At 34.3% G+C, this 25,314-nt stretch overlaps 1 protein-coding gene across 4 annotated transcripts in view; it reads left to right on the top strand.

Annotated features, from left to right (window-relative positions):
• Window positions 1-23,391, top strand: part of LOC123672314 (DNA topoisomerase 2) — a 28,167-nt gene extending 4,776 nt beyond the window's left edge. For 3 of the 4 annotated variants that reach the window (XM_045606393.1, XM_045606391.1, XM_045606389.1), the window contains exons 4-14: window positions 9,432-9,814; window positions 11,455-11,759; window positions 11,925-12,232; window positions 16,475-17,042; window positions 17,848-18,272; window positions 18,977-19,172; window positions 19,327-19,658; window positions 20,256-20,521; window positions 20,788-20,946; window positions 21,369-21,504; window positions 22,264-23,391. In XM_045606393.1, coding sequence (XP_045462349.1) covers window positions 9,432-9,814; window positions 11,455-11,759; window positions 11,925-12,232; window positions 16,475-17,042; window positions 17,848-18,272; window positions 18,977-19,172; window positions 19,327-19,658; window positions 20,256-20,521; window positions 20,788-20,946; window positions 21,369-21,504; window positions 22,264-23,165 — 3,980 coding nt within the window. In that variant the 3' untranslated portion in view covers window positions 23,166-23,391. The remainder of the gene's footprint in view (window positions 1-9,431; window positions 9,815-11,454; window positions 11,760-11,924; window positions 12,233-16,474; window positions 17,043-17,847; window positions 18,273-18,976; window positions 19,173-19,326; window positions 19,659-20,255; window positions 20,522-20,787; window positions 20,947-21,368; window positions 21,505-22,263) is intronic. The other variant, XM_045606390.1, reaches the window with a different exon arrangement.
• The last annotated feature ends 1,923 nt before the right edge of the window (window positions 23,392-25,314 follow it).

Below are 25,314 nucleotides of genomic sequence, written 5' to 3'. Positions count from 1 at the left end.
TCGAAGTTAGCATGGTATACCATTTTAATCGTAATGTCATCTACATATCTCCTCAGGATACGTATGCAGTAGCTCACCCTATTCAATCAAATAAAACCAATATTCTCAATTTGGTAGTTTGTCATTGCATACAAAAATTGACGAGTGCATACATATAGTGACCATACGTCCCGCTTGGGGCGGGACAGTCCCGCTTTGAAGCTGCTTGTCCCGCTGTCCCCAGCGAGGGCAAAAATGTCCCGCTTTTTCAAAGAATTAAAATGTTTCAGCCTTTAAAAAACTATTTCCTAAGTATCGATAAATGCCCGAATATCTTGAAAATGTTTTTCGAGGATTCTACCTCTGAGTTATGGTTGTATTTTCTGCATACGCAGGCAGCTGCATTCCACAAAGTCGTGCTGAAAATTGAAGGACAGAACATATCTGCAGTTGAATCGGGGAGACAAATAAACCTTCTCCGAGAAAGCCTCGCTCTTAAAGAGAGGACAATTTTCTTACCTCATTCTGTCCGAACAATTTCAGTTAAACTACAAAAAATTGATGATAATGAATTTATTTCACATAACACCTATTCCTAACACAACAAGACTTCAAGTCGCCGATGAATGGATAAAATTGTTCCCAGATGGACGCGATATAATTACCCAAACCACACAGGGATTTATTGTCAAATCCAATAATTCCAAGGATAATCTCACAAAAGCGCTAAAACACATGAAGGAAATGAAACTTATCAACACTTTTTGTGAAACTTCAACCAACACCTCAGTTCACAACAAGCCCAGAACTCACTTGGAATCATATTCAGCCGTAATCTCACAGGTGGAAATAGAAATAAAAGAAGAAGAGATTAGTAATTTTCTTAAGAAAAACCAAATTACACACCGATATTGTAAGAGAATTATCTCAAAGAAGACAAACAAACCATCCTTATTTATACGCATAATAACCAGTGAAGTAAAATCATATGAAAAACTAATTAATGAAGGCATATTTTTCAAATGCAGACACTACATTGCCAAGCCAAGCTACCCACCTGATCCAATACCAGTCCCTTGTGCAAGATGTTCTCAATTTACCCACACAACGGACAAATGCAATTCACCAATAATTTGCAGCAAATGTGGACAACAACACAAGGAATCAGAATGTACAACAAGTTTACCACCAAGGTGTACTGCGTGTCAATCCACAGAGCATGTAGCATGGTCCATAAAATGCCCAAAAAGACCAGTTAAGCCCATAGAAGGTATTCCAAACATCAAAATAAGATCAATAAACAAAAAATCAGCTGATATGGATATTAAAAAAGTGGAAAAAAGCAGAATACACAAAGCTATTACAATACATGATCACATCATAGAAATATACATACACAAAATCAACAAACCCAAAAATATTGAAAGACAACAACTGATTCAAAAACTCCAGAGACGCTTCATCGACAGCTACAATATTAGCACGGTACCCACTTTTGTTGGTAACAGACTTTATGTACTCATGATTGACCTCGAGAATGAAAACAAAACAGTGGATACAGAGCCAGCGGAGGGGGTGCAGCTATATGGGGACATTCATGCTTAAATTTTTGTATGCAAACATTAACAACTATATCAACAAAAAAGAGTTGATCCGATATTATCTTGAGCATAACAATGTGGACTGCACAATGTTTGTAGAAACTAAAACTAAAGCAACCACCAACATTCAATACAGGGATTGGAGAACATTGTTCAAACATGGAAGTATATTGAACCAAAACACCAGAGGAGGTGCACTAGTGCAGGCTTCTAACAGAGTAAAAATTGGTAGAAACAATCCGCCCCACTTCAATAACCCATGGAACGATGTTCTGCATTTTACTGTTCCTTTCAATAACGAAAAAATCCATATGTTTCTGGTCTACATACATCACTCCAGCCGACTTGTTGAGGAAAATTTACTGGTGAAAGCATCACAATATAAATATTCCATTATTCTAGGAGACTTCAACGTGAACAAACGAAAAAAAACTCAAATTAACAACTTCCTCAGAAACTCAGATTTCATCAAATTGGATACACCACCAACATTCCTAATGGAAAACAACCCAGACTCCACACCAGACTTGCTATTGTGTACAAGAAATATAAAAGATAATATTCAGAACATAACTCTTACCCCAGACTTAGGATCCGATCACCTTGGAATTGAATTCTCAATTGATACAAAAAAACAGCCTGAAGAATACACTCAAGAGACCAAATTACTTTATGAAAAATGCAACATTAAAGAAGTGAATAAAAGAATGCTTGAAGTGATTGAACCTCAAATTGAAATGACCCCTGAGTACATAACTTTTTTCCACAACACTCTATCAAGAATAATAACAGAGGAAACACCGACTCTCAAAAAACGGTACTTCAGCCAAACCCTTCCTCCCTACATCATAAAGTTGATAAGAACAAAAAAACAATTGTTTCGTGAATACCAGACTAACCAAGATCCAAGTTTAAAACGAAAATTCAACAAATTGAATAGGGATATTCATGACATGATCTTGCAATACAGATCCAATAAATATCTAGAGGCTTGCAAAGAAATCGAGGATCAAAAAGGCAGGACATACTGGAGAACAATTAAAAAACTTGCAAAGTACACAACCCATCAACTTTCAAATCCAATACAAGTCAATGGTGAATCTCTCATTAAGGATAAAGATATTGCTGATGCTTTCGCAAAACATTTTGAAAAGCTGTTTAAAAAATCCGCAAACAAAGAATTCAATGAGGAGCATAGGAAGCAAATAGAGAATTGGTACAAAAATGAACTACCCCAGATTCCATCAGAGATAACATTTGAACCTATCCTAGAAGAAGAATACTATACGGCACTCAACCATGGTAAGAACACAACACCTGGCTATGACAACATTCCAAGAAAAATACTGAGGAACCTAGACCCTTTAGTTCACGATATTATAATCAAAATTTATAATTATTGTCTCTCTCATTCCCTTTTTCCAAGTGAATGGAAAAAAGGTATTTTGATTACCATCCCCAAGGCAAATACAGATAATTCTAACATGGAGAACTACAGGCCTATTACACTTCTACCTACATTGGGAAAAAATTTTGAAAAAATATTGGCAGAGAGAATATGCAATGAGATAGGAAAATATATACCACCATGTCAATTCGGGTTCAAAAAGAAGACATCGACTGTGCACCCTTTAACTATACTCACTTCAAATGTTCAATGCAATAGAAAAATGGGAAATAAAACAGCTGCTATATTTATGGACATTCAAAAAGCTTTCGACAGTGTCTGGCACGCCGGTCTTATCTCCGAAATTTTCCATTTAAAGTGTCCCATTTATTTGATAAAAATTATAAACAATTTCCTTCTAGACAGAAAATTACAAGTCCGGGTCAAAGGTGAAACCTCAGAAAAATTTACAACAGCACAAGGACTACCACAAGGCTCACCACTCTCTCCTCTACTTTACAATTTGTTCTGCAGTGACTTGTACAGACAATCTAATTTCAGAAACCAGGACATCGTCAGTCTACAGTATGTTCTCCAATTTGCTGATGACACAACTTTAATATCCCACCACAAATCACTGAAAGAGTGTATGAAAGGTCTACAGAAGTTGGCGGATATAACAGTGGCATGGATGAGACGTTGGAGAATACAACCTAACCCAAGGAAATCAAAACTCGTCATTTTTAACCATAAAATCAATGCCAACTCTCCTAATATAAAACTTGGAAGTGACACAATAACTCCAACAGATTCATGCAAATACCTAGGCATAAAGATTGATAACAAGTTGAACTTCAAAGCACACTTAAAACTTCAAAAGAAAAAAGCGATAACACGAGCTGGGCATTTTAGATCTCTTACATATAAAAACAAAGGAATCAGTAGTAAAACAGCTAGTACCATATATAAAATGATATGCAGACCTTTATTGGACTATGGACATATAATCTTCTCAAATTCGACAAAAACAGCTCTGAATGCAATTGAGGTAGCGGAAAGAACTTGCTTACGTAAGATTACAAAAATGAGACATCCCAACAACCCACTGCACAATCCATCCAATCAGCTTTTATATCAGACAACGGGAATAGAACCAATACTGGAAAGAATGCAAAAACTAAGCAAAAAATTCATCAATAACCAAGATAATATCAATATAATGGAGCCATTGATACAACATTACAGCAGACCAACTACACCAAAGGCAAAGTTGCCAGCTTTGCCACTTTTCGAACACTTGGAATCACTAGGATGATATTTATTTTTATTTTTTTAATACTTATAAATAATATGTTATACAAAAATGTATGCAACTGGCTGGAAGACTGTGGTCGATAGCCATTTGATTTATCAATAAATTTAATTTCTCTCTCTCTCTCTTGATGATACATTTGACCAACAGAACATTAATACTGTGGCTTCCGAGTTCTATAAAACGAGTAAGGAATACTTGGACCAATGGTGTCAGTTCAATATAGAACTAGAGATATTCGAATGGGTCAACTTGAACAAAAGAATGACTTGGGAAGAAGTTCAGAAGGTAGTGGATATACTGATCACTCAGGGTTTTATTAGCTGCAGCCAGGATACAGAAGCATTTGAAGAGTTTTCCCTCATTTCAAAATATCTTACAGATGAGAAAATCACCAACTGGAATGCTGAGAATATCGCCTCTGAACAACGATGGGTAGAACTGTTCCTGCATTTCCGTGCCAATAATATCCCTTGTGAAATCTTTCATATCATTTCTGAGTATGTTATGTGCCTGCCTGGAAGTAACGCTCCTGTAGAGAGAATTTTCTCTCTGATGAATAAAATATGGTCAATTGAAAATTGAAAAAACGCAGTTAAGTGTTGCAGTATTGAAGGCCATTCTATTTACAAAAGTTAACATCAAAAAAACATGTAATGAGCTTTATTCGTATTTGAAAACTAGACCAGATATATTGAAACAGATTTGCTCCACCGAAAAGTACAAAAATAATGGTGATTGATTTTTCATTTATCTTAATATTGATTGTTATTTGTTTTTTGTTTATTCATTCATATGAATAAGATGATAACAGTTTTAGTAATATTCCCATTCAGTTTTAATGTTGATTGTTACTCGGTTTGTTATTTGACTCCTTCGTTGTTACAATGTTGCACATAAGTTTTTGATATTTCTTTTTCGATGATTGGTATTGCTTTTCCAGTTGTTCTTATTCTTTTGTTGTTTATCTCTTCATTTTCTCTGATTTATTGTTATTTATTTCGTGTAATCTCATACCTAAGTTGTTTTCACTTAAATATATCTATTCATTTTTAATGTTAATGGTAATTTGTTTGCTTGTGTTGAACCCTTTTTTCGGTTCTTTTTTGTTTCATTCGTCCTTCATCACAAGTTTTATTTGTTAGTTATAATTTTTATTAATTCTGATTGAAATCATTTGATTTGTACACCTTTTCTCTTTAAAGTCTTGTTTTTGCGTTACTCAGTCTAGTGTCCCGCTCTGGACTCAATTTTTTTTGTTCTTTCATCTATTTTTATGTAAATGTCCCGCTCTGATGAAAAAAATAAATGGTCACGTTATGCATACACCATGTTTTTAGACATCTTAACCCCAGCCAATAGTGATTGTGCAACAAGTGAGGAAAGTCCAACTTCTCTCGCGAGTGTGGAAGTTTGCCGGAAATGTGGCCTCAAGGTGTTCTGGTGAGGAGATTTCGATTCCTTGGACGAGGACAATCTTTTCAAAGTGGAGAATAGGGATCAGCTTTCAGTGAGCCTTATTTCACAGAATGTCCAATCCATAGGAAATAGTGTGAATGAACTGAATGCAATGCTCGGAGATAACCCAGAATGCCATTTCCTGGCACTCTCGGAACATTGGAAAACTGCTACACAACTCCAAAAATATAAATTAACTGGTTTCAAACTAGCCGCCTTTCATTGCAGACAGGAAGGTCAACACGGCGGAACTGCAGTTTACATCAAGAATGGTACAAAATACAGGGTACCATCAAATAAACAAGTTATCCAAAGATAAAGTGCTCGAGTGTGCCGCTGTCGAGTGTTTTTTGGGCGTTGAAAACTTTATCATTATCAGTGTGTACAGACCACCATATAGTACTACATTGGAGGAATTTTACATGAAACTACAAGATATTTTGGAAATTATCATTTCTGAGAATAAACTAGCTTTCATAGCGGGTGATTTCAATATTGATTTCAAGGACCACAGGAATGTTGTCAGGGTAAATTTTCTACTGAATTCCTACTCATTCGACTTAACTTTCAGTGAATCAACAAGAGTAACTGCTACATCAAGCACTTGCATTGATAACATAATCACAAATTTTAAGAAAGTGTTTACCACCCATATTTTATATACTGCTATTTCTGACCACTTGGGCCTTAAGCTCTCCTTCTCTTTGAGAGGAGGTGTTTCACCTGTTACATCTTACAAGAGATTTTATACATCTGAAAATATAAATATTTTCATCTCGAAACTAGTGGAACAAGATTGGTCTGATGTATATGATGTTGAAGAGGATGAGGTGAACTCTCAGTGGAATTGTTTCATAGGGTTGTTTTTGAGATTGTTTCAGGAATGCTTTCCGCTAAGATTGGTTACCTCAAGGAAACATAGAAGGAATGAAGTATGTGATTTGGATGTAGACAATTATAGGAATAAACTCTGCACTCCAGTTGGTTCAACAGTTTTGTCCGGAGGCGAAAAACATTTATCATGCATTCAAGAAAGAATACAACAATTTATTGGCAAGAAAGCGCTCCGAAATTTACCGTGAGAAGATTTCTCTATCTGACAACAAGATGAAATGCATGTGGGGAATTTACAGAGATGTTGTTGGTGAGGATTACCATGACAGTGCTTTTTTTGAGGGGAACCCTTCAGATGTGGCTAACAAGTACAATGATTTTCTTCTCAATGTGATTCCTAGCTTATTGAACAGTGTAAGGCCTGTCTCTGATTGTAACATTCGTTATAATCAACGCTCAATGTTTCTGAAACCCATAACAACAGAGGAAATCCAATTGATGGGAAGTAAATTGAAGAATAAGTACACCAGCGGAGAGGATGAAATACCAGTGAAGATCATCAAGCAATGCATTAATGCCATATCTGAGGTCCTTTGCTATGTAATGAATAATTCCTTCAAGTATGGAATTTTTCCGGAACAACTAAAATTAGCAGTAATAGTTCCTATATACAAGAAGGGGGACCATAGTTCGTTTGAAAATTATAGACCTATTAGTATCTTGCCATCATTCTCTAAGATTTTCGAGATGGCTATGTGCAGTAGGCTGGTTGACATTATGACTTCATGCAGTGTACTGAGTAGCAATCAACATGGCTACATAAAAGGAAAATCTGTACTAACCGCCATAACAGAGTTCACAAAAAACGTTGTCAGGTCATTTGAAGATAATGAGATTTTGCTGGGTATATTCTTGGATCTGTCGAAAGCTTTCGATTCACTTAATCATGAATCTTTACTGATCAAAATGGAAAGATACGGAATTCGAGGAAATGTGCTGAACTGGTTCGAATCTTACTTAATCAGAAGGAGACAAAGAACTATGGTGAAACAAAATGGGAAATTTATAAAATCAGAAATAAAAGAAAACCCCTGGGGTGTAGCTCAGGGTAGCATGTTAGGACCCATATTATTTGTTCTCTTTATGAACGATATTGTTAATGTTCTTGAATGTGAGAAATCTGGGACCAGGGAAGCTGTTTCTGAAAATCTGGCCAATTGTCACATCATAAATTATGCAGATGACACCAACCTGCTAGTGTCTGGCTCAAACTATCCCCAACTGATCAGTACTGCTTCTATGTGTTTGAATAGAGTGGAGCAATGGTTTGAAAGGAATGGCTTGGCTTTGAACCCAGATAAAACTAAGCTGATACTGTTCAGAACACCACAACAGAGAATGGAGACACCAACCACTGTGAGGTTGTTGAATAGAGATCTGAACACTGATCGGACTACTAAGTTTTTAGGCATCTCCATAGATGAACACATGAATTGGCACCACCATATAATTGGTTTGGGAAAGAAATTGAATTCTGTCGCATATAGTTTGAGAATAATAGGTCGATACTTAGACGTGAATTCACTCAAGATTTTTTATTTCGCCAACTTTGAGAGCTTGATGAGGTTTGGTTTGATGTTCTATGGTGTCAACTCAAACACTCTGGAGATTTTTCGTATTCAGAAGAGGGTTATCAGAACTATATTTGGTCTGGATTACCGTCAATCATGCAGAGGAGTCTTCAAAGGGAACCATATTCTCACTGTCTATGCTCTCTACATTTACGAAGTGCTAGTTTTTATGTTTAAGAATTTGGAACATTATGAGCAGTGCGGTTCTATGCACAACTATGGTACGAGAAATTTCAATATCAGTTATCCGATACATAGACTCACAATAACGGAGAAACACCCTTCTTATTCGGGTATTAGATTGTTTAATGAACTTCCCGAGAACCTAAAAATGTGTGATAGTATGAAAGTGTTCAAGAAAAAAATTAAGGAATTGTTGATTGATTTAGAGCCTTATTCTATAGAGGACTTTATGCGCGTATAGTACATGCATTGTGAGGATGATCGTTTTTTTTGTTTTGTTTTTGGTTATATGACATTGTTTCATTTAATGTTACCATATTAACATCTGTATGACACTGTAACATTCTCTGAAATATATCTACTTATTATTATTATTATTATTATTTGCGGCACTTGACTTTCAGGCTCGTGTACGATCGAGAAAAGGACTTTCTCCACATGTTGCACACTATACATTTCCTACAACTGCACAAATTTCAAAAATCCAAGTAATGGACTTGATTCAAATCAAAATGGCCTTCGTTGATAATATGTGCTAATTTATTGCGTTTCCATAGAAACGACTCAAAAGTCCAATTTCATTGGTATACCAAGCGAGGTGTGGGAAAAATGCCGTGAGAAATAATATTTCCCACAGTATGAGCAATACATAGTTTTGAAATTGAGTAAGCTATGAAGAATACGTTATTTTTCATAGCTGTTGTAGGAAAAGAATATTTATGTGTGTTAGTTCAAATAATCGAAATTTGAAAATTCTGATTGACATTTGACATATCATCTGACAGAAAGCGGGAATTTGAACATTTCTGAACAGTGCCACCTTACAGAACTCTGATAAGTTTTATCCAACGCAATAGGTGGCCTATTTCAAAAAGTTCGAAACAAAATCTAATCAGTGCATACACTAGGGTTTCTAGACATCTTATTATTCTGCTATTCAGACAGAGACAAATCCAACAAATGAAAGAATATAAAAGTGCAAAACTAGCCCAACAGTATTCCGTATATGTAAATAATAGATTAAAATGCAATAAATTCGATTTCAGGTAATCCATTGAAAGTAGTTTACGAGCAAGCTGGAGAAAGATGGGAGGTTGGTTTAACCACATCAGATAAAGGCTTCCAACAAATGTCATTTGTTAATAGTATAGCTACGACGAAAGGAGGCAAGCATGTAGACTATGTTTCAGATATGATAACCAAGCAATTGATAGAAGTATTAAAGAAAAAGAATAAAGGTGGAGTGACAATAAAGCCATTCCAAGTCAAGAATCATATGTGGGTATTCGTGAATTGTCTCATCGTTAATCCTACATTTGATTCACAAACTAAAGAGAACATGACCCTTCAAAGTAAAAATTTTGGATCAAAATGTACTCTATCAGAAAAATTTACCAATCAAGTTATCAAATCTGGAATAATTGAGCAGGTAACTATTGAACAAAAATATGCTTTTGATATAATGAACCAATCTGGTAGTTACTGGTTTTTTCTTCAATAACAAATCCAGTTATGTCGAATTTCCAGATAGAACTAACCTTGGTTTTAGGTATATTCCAAAAATATTTTGTTCTAATAAAAAATCTGTTGTAATATCACAGAAATACTGGGTTATTCATGTCGTGGTCCAGATTTCACAGCCCTGTTTCAATGACATGTCAGACAGAACTATCATCTGAAGCTTAGCCATTTAACAATATGGTTCGTTAAAACAATGATTCTATATCAATTTTTGGTAATTGAAAATTGTTTTGTTTTATGGATTTCTCAACAATCCCAACAAAAAATTAGTTATGATTCATGAAATGTAAGATTTAGTTATACAAAGATCGAATTTTAGTTTTTTTTTGTGTTTTCCGGAAGTCACAGACTACTCCACACACAGCAATTGCGACTGAAATAATAAAAAATATAGGTTCTAATTAGAAAATCTGAGTTTTGATGGATTTGAGTTGTTCAAGTTCATGATCTTCTTATAAACACCCTGTTCCTTTTATGATCCAAACTGCAAACGGTCTTATAATACTTCGTATTTGCAGAATCGATAAAAAAATTTTTTGCAGAGTTAGTTGAACGGACGTTTGGGGAATGAAATACTCGGAACGAACTGAACCTCGCCCTCTATAAATGTTAATACATTTAATAAAAGTCCTTTAGTAATTTTATTAATATACAGGGTGTTTCCTAAACATGCGGCAAAAATTCAGGGGGTTGTTCCTTGGACTATTTTAAGCATGTTTTGTCCTTGGATGATTTTTGAAAAACCTCTTTGTTTCGAAGATACAGGGCGAACAACATTTTTCATATTTTTAAAATTAATAATAGTTTAAATAAAAATGCGTACCGCACTGTGTTTACTAAGTAGGTACAATTTATTTTTAAATTTGTTTAACAACATTCCAATTACTAAAAACGGCCAGATTATTTCCTATGGGGCCATCTAAAATCATTAGTTTATACCACTCCAGTAGAAAATGTGGAAGACTTGCGAAATCGGATCATTGCTGGGTGTAACTTAATAAGAAATGATCCTGGTGTTTTTGAAAGGGTTCGGCAGTCAATGAGGAGAAGATTGGATGCTTGTATGCTGGCTAGAGGTGGTCATTTTCAACAGTTTTTGTAGGTTGAGTTGAATTTTCATGTAATTTTTCATAATAAAATGTTATTATCTGAAATTTTGTTTCCCCTATATCTTCGAAACAAATAGGTTTTTCAAAAATCATCAAAGGACAAAATATTCTTAGAATAGTCCAAGGAACAACCCAATGAATTTTTGCCGCATGTTTAGGAAACACCCTGTATATTCAAAAAAATGAGTCCCTGTCGCCACCATTTTTTTAAAAGAATCCCATTAATTCAGGAGCTGTTGAGTTTTTACTCATGGCATATTGATGAAATTGTCATCAAAAAAGCTATCTAATGATGCAAATAATATACTGGATGTGCCATTTGAAATGAGGAAGTAGTAGTATGTTTCCGGTATAACCGGAAGTTGTAGAGATCTGATAATATTTTAGAGAGAAACTGCATATAACTTGCAGTATTATCGTTCTTTATTGTTTTTTTTAGGTACTGAGTTGGGCCAAATTCAAAGCACAAAATGAATTGCAGAAAAAAACTGCAGGTAAAAAACAATCTAAACTTAAAGGTATTCCAAAGTTGGAAGATGCCAACGAAGCAGGAACAAAGAATGCCCTTCAATGCACACTGATTTTGACTGAGGGAGACTCAGCCAAATCTCTGGCTGTGTCTGGGTTAGGAGTAATCGGGAGGGATTACTATGGTGTGTTTCCTTTAAGGGGTAAACTACTGAACGTGAGGGAAGCAACACATAAGCAAATCTTGGAAAATGCTGAGATTAATAATCTAATCAGGTACATAATCCAACGATTTTTTTTTTTAGTTTAATAAGGCCTTAACATCATGGACCTATCTAATGAGAGTCCATTATCTGCCTTATTATTTACTGATAATGTTTATTTGAAACTAAAACATGAAAGTTATTGAATTAACTAAAACCATCTTTTTTCGTCTTCCAGGATATTAGGTCTCCAATACAAAAAGAAATACACAAATGTAGATGATATGAAGACCTTAAGATATGGAAAGGTTATGATCATGACGGATCAAGATCAAGATGGTTCCCACATCAAAGGACTATTGATTAATTTCATTCATCACAACTGGCCGGACTTGTTGAAGATGAACTTTTTAGAAGAGTTCATCACACCCATCGTCAAAGCTACGAAGAAAAATGAGGAGCACAGTTTTTACTCATTGCCCGAATTCGAAGAATGGAGGACAAACACCCCGAATAATCACACCTATAATATAAAATACTACAAAGGTAAGCTTTTCAATCTTGATCATTATTTATTTGAATATAGGTTAAGAGTTGACCATAGGGAAACATGCTGTCAAAAGTTGAGTTTTCTAAATTTTTTTTTCCAATCGCACACAAAGGTTGGCACAAATTACTTTTCCTTATTCATTCAATTCTCCTTATTATTTTTTCTTGTTAATTAATGCTTTAATAATCGTCTGAAGCTTTGAACAGAGGATAAAACTGTGCATTGCTAATCATGGGGAAACTTTTGAACAGTCAGGGTGAAATGCACTATTGATTAAATTTTGTTTCAATTGAAAAGTTTATTGTTGATTTGTCATTTATCTCTTCACCAGTACTCACTTATTTAAATATGCTCAGTAGTTTGAGTGTAAAAGATTTTCATCATAACCATCTTAAGCATAAAACACGATTAATTTCATCGCAAAAACGAAAGAAACAAAATATTCCTTGTTTTTTACAAAGAATAAGATTCTGTAAGGAAGACTACATTATCTATTTAAAAAATAAAATGACCTTGAAATAACCACCTTTAAATCAATCTCCAAGGTTACATTGAATGTCTACAATCGATGTCTCCCTGAAGACTAGGAAACTTTTTTTTGAAACATTTTTTGATTCAGGCTTTTCCCAAGGAAGTGAATTTTTCAAAATGGGTCACCCTCTATATAATAACAGTTAGCGTACAGTCTCGATTATCCGAAATAATGTGGACCAAAGTGATTTTGGATAATCGAAATTTTGGTTGATCCGAATTTATTTTTTTTTGGAAAATAGGAGTTTAGGATGCGTATATCATTGGATCAACTTGAAAACATTTATGAAATATTATTAATTCAAAAAAAAAAACAAAGAATTTGTTTAATATATATTACTTAATTTTTTTCAACATAATATGTACATAAATGCCTAAATATGTACATATGTACATTCATAAAAGACATGTTGAATGCAACGTAAAATATAAAATAAATATCCCATTCTAAACTTCACTGTTCAAAGATGAGGTAATTTTGAAGTGCACTCGTTTAGCACTATTTCTGGTGTTCGTGAAGTTAGCACCCACTTTTTCGAAGATTTTTTTTTGCAATCGATAGTAACTCGTTAGTAAATATTTGTAACACAAAAATTTTCGTTCGTACCTCAAGGATACTGGTAAAAAAATATCACATTCCGCAGGGGTGCCCCCCTATTGCATTGGAACGAATAATCTTGATGGCTCGTAGTTTTGCTGACTTACCGATTCATAATATAATGGAAATTTGTGATACATACTTTGCTATGTTTGTAACCAGTTGCTCCAGTTTCCGTTTTTGAAGCCAAGGTACTTGAGGGCAACATTTAGTTAGTAGTTCAAGCCGGTTTCGTCACAATTGTAGATCTGGTCTGGTTGTGAATCATTTTCTTTCATAAGCTCTATAAAATTCTATGCAAATTTTTTCGCGGCAGATCGCGGCGATTTCTTATTGTCTGAGTGCTAATTTGCACCCCATGAGTTTGCTCAAGCTGATTTTGAACGAGGCGAGCGGTTGCAAACCGTTGTCTCAACGAAGAAACTCTCAAGTAACGTTCTTGAATGGCAGTTGTTACCCGTGGTCTACCCTGTCCTGGTCTTCGGACATTCATACCTGTCTCCCTGAATCGCTGCAACATTCTGGACACACTTGTATGGGAAACTCCAAACCTTTCTGCAATTTTTGTGTATGTCCACCCTTCTTCTCGCAAAACTACCGCTTGGGTACATTCCTCTTGGGTCAAATTGCGTGTTTCGCGTTGCATAGCGATCGAGTGTAGAAAATCAAACGAAAGAAAAACTATTGATCACTAGAATTGATCGAGAACAACTGATTTCAGAATGGAGCCAATATATTCAAAATCTGATAATCTCATATTTTTTTATTCCTGCTGGGAAAAAACATCTTTATTGAAAAAAAACGTTGAAAGTGTATAACATAAGCATGCATAATTCTGATAAAAATAATTATCATTGAGAAGACCTTCAGTTGTAAAATAAATTTGAGATTTCCATAATGTGCGTTAATTGTTTTGCGCAGTGTACATATGTACTTGTAACATTGTCGGCTAACCAAAACAACCCCGAGGGGAACCACCTAGCAGTATAGGAGAATCGTTTCGTATAATGCGAATTTTTTCAGTTAATCGAAATTTTTGTTTTTAAATAGATTATTTCGGATAGACCGGATTCGAATAATCGGGATTGTACTGCATTTCTTTAAGAACTTCAGTCTACTATGTACAGGGTGAATCCCATATCCACTCATTTTTTGAAAATAAAAAAAAAATAATTATTTCCTTGAAAATTCTCGGAAACATAGCTTCAAGATTTAACTTTATAATTAAAACTTCACCCTATGTACAGCTAATTAAAATATCATCAATTTTCTGTTGAGAGTTTATAATATTTCAATTATTTTATGATAAGGGTTAATGGTATTTTAATTATTTGGTTAGAAACGAACGTTAAATATAATTAAACACAATTATACCTGAAAATTGATTGTATTTTAATTAGGCATAAGGTAAAGTTTTCACTATCTAGTTTAAATTTACAGCTATGTTTCCAAGAATTTATTCTCAAAGAAATAATTAACAATAACATGTAGCTAGAAAATAACAACTGCAAATTGTTCAGATCTGTAGTATCGAAAATACGGATAAAAAGAAGAAAGGAAAAAGAAGAAAACAAACATTTTCAAGATATGATTACTAATGCACCCAAGAAAGTCCAATTTCAAATTTCAGTTTTCGAATTGACGTCGTCGAAGTAACACTGTACCATTAGAGCTCAAGAGATTGTTCCTTTACGTAGCATTGATAAAGCTTGTGTACAAATTTGCGTTGTTAGTCTAGTGAGATTCGAAGTGAAAAGTTGTGAAGATGAAGAATTATAGTAAAAGTTTGAAACTTAGGGTTATGATTAGAAGGAATTATAAGAAAAATTTTAAACGTAAGTCAGTCTTTGTTCTTTTGGTTATTTAGTTTGTTTAGCATTTCTTTTGCGATTCGTAGTTTGTAAATTAGTATTGTTTCCAAGTTAAAAGTAATTGCAGCTTTCTGATGACTTTCGGGATGAAAAAAAAATTGCTTCCGATTTCAGACATTTTTTTTCAACATTTTTGTTAAAGTCGCAACTTTAACTATTTTTTTCGGATTTCATTGGAGTTTTGTATAGCTATCCTGGTAGAATAGGGTTATTCAGTTGATAAAAATAATTTCTTATTGTGTACAGGGTGGGCAAATTTCGATGTTTTAGCACTACAACTTTTGAACCAGATGAGATAGACAAAATCTGATACCCCATTCTCGGTCTCTTTTTCTGAGAAACTAACAAGGGAAGTATTCATTTTTGGCCACCTTCTTTTGTTTTCGAGTTCGAGTGATCAGGAAAAATCAAGCTTTCAGAAAATGGCACAAAAATCTAGTGTTCCCATTTGAAAAAACATAACTTTGGGTCATAGCTTCGTAATTGAAAACCCTTTTGAAAATACGAGGACGCCACTGTATTCTACGTAAAAAAGTGCCTGTATAATATTTTAATTTCAGAGCTCTATCATCAGTATTAGCGGAGATATAAATGTTTTTCGATATCGCCATTTTTCCAATTTTCGCTTATAACTCGATAACAAAAGAAGGTGGCCAAAAATGAATACTACCCTTGTTAGTTTCTCAGAAAAAGAGACCGAGAATGGGGTATCAGATGTCTATCTCATCTGGTTTAAAAGTTGTAGTGCTAAAACATTGAAATTTGCCCACCCTGTAGTTCAAACCTTTTACTATTAAGCGACTAAACTTTCTTTTTTTTTTTTTTAAAACAGTATCATAAGACTTCATTAGAGCTCCATTTTCAAATTGTTTGGAAATAGACAGGGTGTATCAAAAAAGTATAAATGATCAAACATATGTTTGTTCATAGGTTTATATGCTTAAAACTTACCTTTTTTGAGAAAAACCCAATGACTCTGAATTTTTTTTTTCATATAATTTTCATCAGCAATAAGAACGTACATTCTATGAGCTAATCTATTAACATTTAAAAATAGCGTGACAAGTCCCCTCCATTGTGGGGATCTTCTGAAACGAATGAATTTATTTAAATTTAATGTTCTTGAATTTTGTATGATTCTGATGACGCTATCGGCACGGAATTTCGTCATCTGTCGTAAGAACAGGGGTATGCTAAATATTTTAATGATGTATAAAATTTCTTCTCCTTTTTTTCAGGTTTGGGTACCTCCACGTCGAAGGAGGCCAAAGAATATTTCACAAACATGGCCAAGCATCGTATAAAATTCAGATACGACGGTCAGACCGACGACGACCACATTATGTTGGCCTTCAGCAAAAAGCACGTCGATCACAGGAAAGAATGGCTGACGAACTTCATGGTGGAGAGCAGAAGGCGGAAAGAACTGGGTCTAGCGGAGAAATATCTGTATCAAAAAGATACGAAGTACATCACATACACCGATTTCATCAATTTGGAGTTGGTGTTGTTCTCCAACGCAGACAATATAAGATCCATACCGTCCATGGTGGACGGTTTGAAACCGGGTCAGAGGAAGGTGGTGTATACCTGTATAAAGCGTAACGATAAGAGGGAAGTGAAAGTTGCTCAACTTGCCGGTTCGGTAGCCGAAATGTCGGCTTATCATCACGGTGAAGTTTCCCTGTGTATGACCATAGTGAACTTGGCGCAAAATTTCGTTGGGAGCAATAACATCAATTTGCTGGAGCCAAGGGGTCAGTTTGGTACGCGCTTAGCTGGCGGTAAAGATTCGGCCAGTCCCAGGTAAGCGAAACAGTATTTTTCACCGTTTTTTTTTTTATTAATACCTTCACAATCTTTGCTCCTTTCAAGTTTAATTGAATTTGATGCATGCGACGTTTTATGCCGTCTCATACATTATGTGTCAAAATCCTATAACCTTTAAAAAATTTCATATCCTGATGTCTACTGTCAGATTATAGATTATATCTTGTACCCTGGTTGGCCATGTTAGTGGATGAATTCTGTGGTTTATGGAACTGTCAAAATTTTTCTTGCCCTTCGGGGTGGAAAACGGTTGTATTATTGGGCAGACACTAATCAAATATCATAACAATATATCCAGCTGTTATTGTATTCTAAATGATGGAACTAATCTGATATTGTTTTATGTGAAGGGTTTTCCATCTTTAAGGTCTTGAATCGATTGTGGAGCATTGGCATAGACGTGGCCCCATTGTTAAAAGTCTGAAGGTGTTCAACCACAAGATCTCGGTGGCCAATTGTGACCACCTCTTCAAGAAATAACATGGCCAGGAAACTTTTCTTGCAAAATTGCGATTGTTTTATTAATTGTAGTGCTCGTAGTTTTTACTTGTCAAATGTCAAAATAAGACAGCTTCAAAAGTGACAGGTGTGCAGATAGCGAGCTTCTCAAAATGAAACTTCCTATTGGAAAACCTTTACATAAATATTTGTGATAGAATCAGTAGCATTATCCCATTTGAACTATATTCTTAGACACAAAAAAGTAAAAGGAGTTGAAATTTTGTGACCAAACTTGGTCGTGTGCTTGCTTAGTTTGTCACAACATCTTTTATCATTTTAGGTATATTTTCACAAAAATGTCTCCTCTGACGAGATTGCTCTTCCACCCTGATGATGACGCTATCCTCAAACACGAATTCGATGACAACCAGAAGATCGAGCCAGTTTGGTATATACCCATTATTCCAATGGTTTTGGTAAACGGAGCAGATGGTATAGGAACCGGTTGGATGACAAAAATACCCAATTTCAATCCGAAAGATATTATTGATAACTTGAAGAGAATGATAGCAGGGGAACAACCAAAACCTCTTTGTCCTTGGTACAAGAATTTTAAGGGAACCATCGAAGACTGCGGAGATCAAAGATATGTGGTTAATGGTGAAATATCCATTTTAGGAAATAACAAATTGGAGATTACGGAATTGCCCGTACATACTTGGACACAGAATTACAAAGAATCAGTGTTGGAAACTTTACTTCATGGTAAGTTTATTCAGTCATATGGAAATTTTCTTGCTTGCTTAAATTTTGGCATCAGGTGCTGGTCAAAAGATTTCTATTGAAAAAGTGATTTTTATCACTGGGTAATCTACAAGAATCTGACGCGAATTGATTGCTCTATCATTTCATCAGAATGACTTTAATTTTGATATGTGATTAAGGAATTGCATCTCATTTACAGGGTGTCCTATCATTGATGCGTAATAGAGCATCGTTTTAGTTCTATGGTCTCCCAAGCTGCAATTAGCACATGATTGAGTGCATTTATCTTAATTTTTGATAATCATTATTTTTTCCCAATTTATTTACACAAAAATGATGTTTTTTTTTAATTATGCTATCAGTCAGATTTTTAAGTCATTGTAGGATTGTTTCTTGAAACAGTCCCACGCCGTTAACAAAAAGGCGCTGTACTGTTTTAATCGAGCCATTTCTGCAAAAGAACTGCAAACATGCGGTGTTACACGATATACTGTTGCATTTTTGCTGAAATGGTATTCCATCTCAAAGACAACCACTCTACTTTTTCTTTCCTCGTCCATCATCCTTTCTGTTCTACCCATTCCACAAACGTCAGGTTACCTAGGATCCTCCTGTACATACTGTATCCATTGATTATGGATAACTAAAGTTAAATAGGTTTTGTACCAACAAAGACAAATTAATTAATTTTATTTAATCTTCAGGATCGGAGAAAGTCAAATCAATGATCACAGATTACAAAGAATACAATACAGACACAACAATTAAATTTGTTATTACTGTCACACACGAGCAAATGGAAAGTTTGGAAAAAGAAGGTCTGCATAAGGTGTTCAAATTGCAGAGTATGATCAATATGAGCTCAATGTGTGCCTTTGATGAGTTAGGATGCCTGAAAAAGTGAGTTATTCTATCCCCTCATGCTACATCTTATAAAAAAAGCATAACGCTTTTTACTTAAGCGGCGAATTCTACCAGTTTACTCGTATCGCACTCCGCATTTAGAAACTCCAATTCAAACGAAGAAATTCATTTAATAATTGATTTTTTTTAGGTATGAATCCGTGATGACAATTCTGGAAGAATTTTACCAAATTCGTCTAAAAATGTACCAAAAAAGGAAGGACCACCTGGAGGGTATGCTGGGCGCGGAGGTTGCCAAATTGAGCAATCAGGCTCGTTTCATATTAGAAAAATGTAATGGCGAACTGACCATCGAGAACAAAAAACGAAAGGCCATGATAGACGAACTCATTAGTAAAGGTTACGAACCGGATCCTGTTAAGGAATGGAAGCAAAAAAGTGCTGCTGGAGATGATGAGCAGGAAGATGAAACGGAAGATGCCGAGGAGAGCACAAGCAAAAGTAAAAAGCCAGTCGATCCAGGTAAGTGAAGTCATCCTAGCATTTTCCGAGCAAACGAAAAACAATTTTTATAGGCCATGTGAATTGTTATAACCTCTTATTATTATTACTATGCTTTTTTCCAAGCTATCACTGAGCTTAACCATGCTTGGAATTAGAAAGAAAAGCACATCAAACTTGTTGAAATGATGACTGTTGTCAAAGTGTCAGGTCCGCCAACAGAATTTTTAACTGTTTGACCGTGACATAACCTTCAACAAGAGAGACATCTTTCTCTGTCTCAGATAAATAGATAAATTACATCCAGTTGTAGGAACGTTCATTAAAATTTTATGCTGTCATCAAAATTTCATTCCTCCAGTAGGAGGAGCCTATTGGCTATCTGCGCCGTTTAATGGATGATTAAAATTTTAATGAGGCATTAAATTTTAAAGTTAACTGGGTTGTAATCTCACAAAATTGAATTCGCCTGATACAATCGTCTGGGAAAATTTCTTGGATAGAGGGAAAACATTATCGGTCTTCGTTTGACTTTCACATTTCTCTATATGCATTGATATTAAATCCTGAGATACCGACTTGCCTGCACTATAAATATATATTTTTTTTTTTTTCTAGAAAAAGCCTTCCAAAAACTCACAGAAGTTAAAAAGTTCGACTATTTGCTTGGTATGTCCATGTGGATGTTAACTGAGGAAAGAAAGAATGAGTTGTTACGACAACGTGATAACAAGGTCCATGAGTTGAAGGTGTTAAAAGCCAAGTCAAATGCAGATCTATGGACAGACGATCTAAACGAGTTTCTAGATAAATTAGAAGAAGTGGAGGAGAAGGAAAGGAAGGATGAAGCTGGTACCATATCTAAAGATGCAAAGAAGGCAGTGGTGAGTTGGTTTATTTTTGATAATCCTAATATCAATATGTTGAGAATTTGTTAAATGTTTGATAATATAATTTTCGGAAGTTTACAAACGGCGGAGTCCTGATTGTTCTCGCCATTTGTTTTTTGTCGTTTGATCATTTTTCCTACTTAAATTTTTCTTTCATGCTTTCGGAAGAAAATAACTATACCAGGAAAGGTGAATAGTAAATTTTTTTATTCATTATTTTTTCTGAAATTCTGAGATTACTTATATAATTTATTGTACAGGGCAAGAAAAAATTGAATCTCCAAGAAACTATGCCATCTCCAATGGGCAAACGAGTTGAACCAATAATAAGTGACGATTTGAAAAAGAAGATACAGGCTGCTATCAAATCCAAGGAGAACAGAATTAAGAAAGGCACCAAGAAAGAAAACATAAGTACCGTAAGTAAATTTGAATAAAAAATAAAATTCATCATAACAAATAAGAAATGACTGATGGCGCTATAACTAAAAAAAAGGGCGGTTTAAATTCAGTTCCAAATTTCCATATAATCTAAGAAGAGTTTTATTTCATATTATCGCTAAATATTTTTGGCGGCGACTTTAGTACTTCAAGTTAAAAGATTACAGGAAAAAATTGGTTTAAGTACTCCTAGATGTGAGACAACCTTTGAAATTTACTTCCTCTCCAATCGCTTGAACAAATTTCTTCATTATCCTAACAATATATTTATATGATTATTCCTTCTTTCATGACTTTCATGGAAATTTCAGAAAGGGGTAAGTTTGTATATTATAATTAATTATTCATCCTTGTGTTCAATATTTTTTTCAAAATTTATAATGGTATCGTTATTCAACAGGAAGAAGATGAATTTGACCTGATGATCCAGAAATCCGGCAAAAATCTAAAACAAAAACTTGGTACTCCTGAAGGCATCGAGAACAAAGTGAAGAAAGGCACACTGAAACAGACCAAGTTGAATTTCAGTAAAAAAAGTAAGTTCATTGTTTCAATTTTCGATCAAAATATTTGAATGTTATTGACTTTAACTTCACATAAATTCGTTGCGATCGAAATGAAGAACAATAGTTATTGATTTTGAATTTCTGAGAGATTGCACGGAGGTTTAGAAGAGTTATAACACTGAAGCGAGTATTACTTTTGTAATTTTGAACTTGAAAAAAATGAACGTATTAACCAAAATCAAGAATACCGATCAAAAGATTTCAACAACTAGTATCAGAGTTTCATTATCATCACATGCTATATACAGGATCTTGATTTTAATATTGCAGCAGTGTTGCCACAGATACAGACTGAAGTTTCGGTAGAATATTCGTATAATTCCGCTGGATTCCAAAATATTTCGGTAGATTAAATATTTGTTTATGTAGATCAAAAGATTTTTGGATATGTTGGCCAGTAAATTAGGCTTAGGTATGAATAACCTCTTTCTCTTGTAGTTTTTGCCAATTCCCTACTTTTTGTGGTAGAAAGAAGAAACCACCAACAATTTAGAGCCAAGAGTGAGGAAGTATTAGTCAAAATCATTTTGTTGGAGGTTATGTAATAGAGGACAATAAAAAGCGGAAACACTAGTATCATAGTTGACCATTCGATAAATCTAAAATCATTTCTGAATTTTGGGATTTCCTCATTTCTTACATTTACTGGAAAAGTCATACATTTCGAAACAACTGGATGTATGTTATATCATTTGCAATTCTTAATTGTTTTTTTTTTTTTTTTTTCAGCAGCTGATAATGGCACAAGGAAAAAGAAAAGGCGAGATGATTCTGCATCCTCAGATGAAGAACGTTCTGGAAGTGAATTTTCTGGGAGGGACTCTCCAATAGTAGAAAAAAGGGAGAAGAGTCAGAGGATTTCTCCGAAAAAAATAAAATATGACCTTGATTCAGAGGAAAGTAATGATGATGTTTTGGAATTGCATGAAAATGAAGCCATTAAAGAAACTCATGCTCCAGTAATTTCAAGCATATTAAACTCTGATAGTGAAAGTGATGCACCTCCACCACCTCGAAATGAAACCTCTGAAGATATGTTCGATAGCTTGATAGGAAAAAAACCTACAAATGATAGTAAGAAAGAAGGCAATGATGTTGATGCGGAAAAAAATACATCTAAGAGAAAATCAATAAGTGGTAGTGAAAGTGATTCGGAGGACCGATCCAAAAATAAGAATAAAAAATTGAAAACAAATCCGAAGAAAGCCACAAAGAAGATTATGGTTTTGGATTCAGACTCTGATTCTGATCACAGTTTCAAGGATGCACCTAAGAAGACAATTTCGAAAAAAAAGATTGGTTCTGATTCGGATAGTGATTTTGGTGAAAAATTAAGCAAAGTGAAAGCTCAAAAGAAAAATACTACAAAAAAGGTAGAGAAAGACTCTAATTCAGTTGAGAAATCATTAGGCAATAAAAAAACTAAAAAAGCACCCGCAAAGGGAAAAAGCAAAGCTACGAAAGCAAAGATAACATCAGATTCAGAGGACGACATTGGCACTAAAAAGAAAACAAAGAAATTGACATACAATGATGATGACAGTGATAGTGAAGAGTATATTCCTTTAAAAACAAGTCGAACTGCTAGAGCAGCAGCTCAGAAAAAATATGAATTTTCTGATGATGAATGATTAGGTTTTTATTCTAATTATAAGTTTTCTATTTTGTGATGTGTTTTATTGTTATTCAGAAAAAAATGTTGTATTACCTTTGAAACGAAAATTTTATAGATTTTCACACCTTAATTTATATTTCACACAAACTGAAGTATTTAAAAAAAAATGTATAAACCCAGAATTTATTTTGATGATAAAGTAAAGAATGAAGTAATGTGATTAAAATCTTGAAAAAAATTAATTATGCTTTTTCTCTTCTGATTAAGATTTGTTGTGTGGTTCATTGAATGTTCAATATTTTGCTTTGGAGGCTATCTTAAGTAGAAGAATCTAATCAATTTTGGAATGAAAAAATTGTTGGTCTCCTATGTCGGAATAATTTTGGAATAGTTATTTATAATACAAGTGCAGAAGGCATTCATATTCTTCCACGCGTTCAAAATTCAAAAACGAGGCACAAAGTGGCGAGTTTTTGAAAGAACGAGTGGTAGAATGAGCCTTCTGTACGAGTATTATACATTATTTTCTCTAATTCATTGCATTTTCAATGAAATTAATGAAATATTTCCATAAATATATTTTAGTGATTTTTGCATTGAAAAATGTTGGTTGGCAGAACTGATTTCTTTAAGACAAATTGATGAATTGACAGATAAAGCTGTGGCGGAAAGTTCGGAGTACCAACATATAATAATAAAATATAACCATGAAAACTGTGCGTTTCTGATATATTCTCGCACGATTTTGTTCAACAAGATGTGGAAGAATGAACGGAATAACCACAGAATTAAAGAAAAGCCGTAACTACTACAATTTTAATCATTTTGAGCACAAGATGGTTGCATATAAAATTCAGCTTTTCCAGTTAAAGTGTCGCCTTGATCACGTGCAAACGTGAAATTTCCGGTTGGACATCTTTAACTCTAATGAAAATTGGAGTGGATAATCAAAAAAAAGGTCGTAAATAGTTACATAGAAATTTCTGTCTGGACCTTGCTTTGCTCTATTCAATATTTTATGTAATACATGTCCGATTCTTAGTTTGAAGATCCCATATTCCCATATGAATTTCAGTTTTTTTGAATGTATGCTACATTTCCGTAAATCAGAACATCTCGGACATAGATAAATATTTGGGGTGAACTAATAGGGTTTTTTATAGATGATGCTATAGGATGCTTCTCACTCGAAAACGGTACATTTCGCCGATATCTTCAACAAAAAAAAAGTTCCTGACCATTAAGTGTTGGCGGTCCTGACTCCTGAAGACTTATGAGGAAGGTTTTGGAAACAAATCATTACTGTCATATTCAAAAAAGTTCATCTACATAATATGACAGTAAAAACAGATTCCAACTTTTTCTGAAGCCAGACTCGAGCTTCATCCCAAGCCAACAAATGACGCAAACAACAATGTTCCATTGATAGACATAGTATATTCACAGAATAGAGAGGATATTTAATATTATAACGAGCGTTCATTTAAATTCGTGGTCTAGTGTGCTGTGCCAATCTATTGCGGACAACTTCTGTACACAAAACTCCAACTCGGTAGATTGTCTCAGCACTCTTGAGCACAAATTTATTTGAACTAAGATGCATCTTAATTTGAACGCTTGTTGTTATTATAATACCTCTCTATTCGGTGGTATTTTTTTTTTTTTTAGATTCACACAGTCACATCATGGTATATTTATATATATGTCTGTGGTTCCATTACAATGACGATAGAACACAGTGAATATACATTCAAAGTGGGACTTAAGAATAAGATTTGAATGTAAATTGTAATAAGCCTCTATAGCCTATATTTATATTATATTTAAATAAAATTATTTTTTCCTAATACTTACGAATATCCGGATCATATTTTTTTTATTTACAGCAATGTATCGAATTTTTTTTGGATTTCATGTTCATTTACTCCGATTGAAAGGGCCGCCGCCAGGAGCGGCATACCGGACATTTTGCCGGAGCGCCAAATTGAGGGGCGCAAAGTCAACTAATAAAACAAGACTTTTTGCACCTTTAAGAACTACGTCGTCCTTTAATTAAAGACTTATCGTCGTACTTTTAAACAATGCAAAATGTTTTTTTATGAAATCGACAAAACGTCTTTTGATAAATTTTGACGAGGTGATTTTAATTTAAAAAATACGATTTC

This window comes from Harmonia axyridis, chromosome 2 (assembly GCF_914767665.1).
Source record: "Harmonia axyridis chromosome 2, icHarAxyr1.1, whole genome shotgun sequence".
Lineage (NCBI taxonomy): Eukaryota > Metazoa > Arthropoda > Insecta > Coleoptera > Coccinellidae > Harmonia > Harmonia axyridis.
The sequence above is the reverse complement of the archived record's forward strand: the minus strand, read 5'-3'. Positions and strand labels throughout refer to the sequence as shown.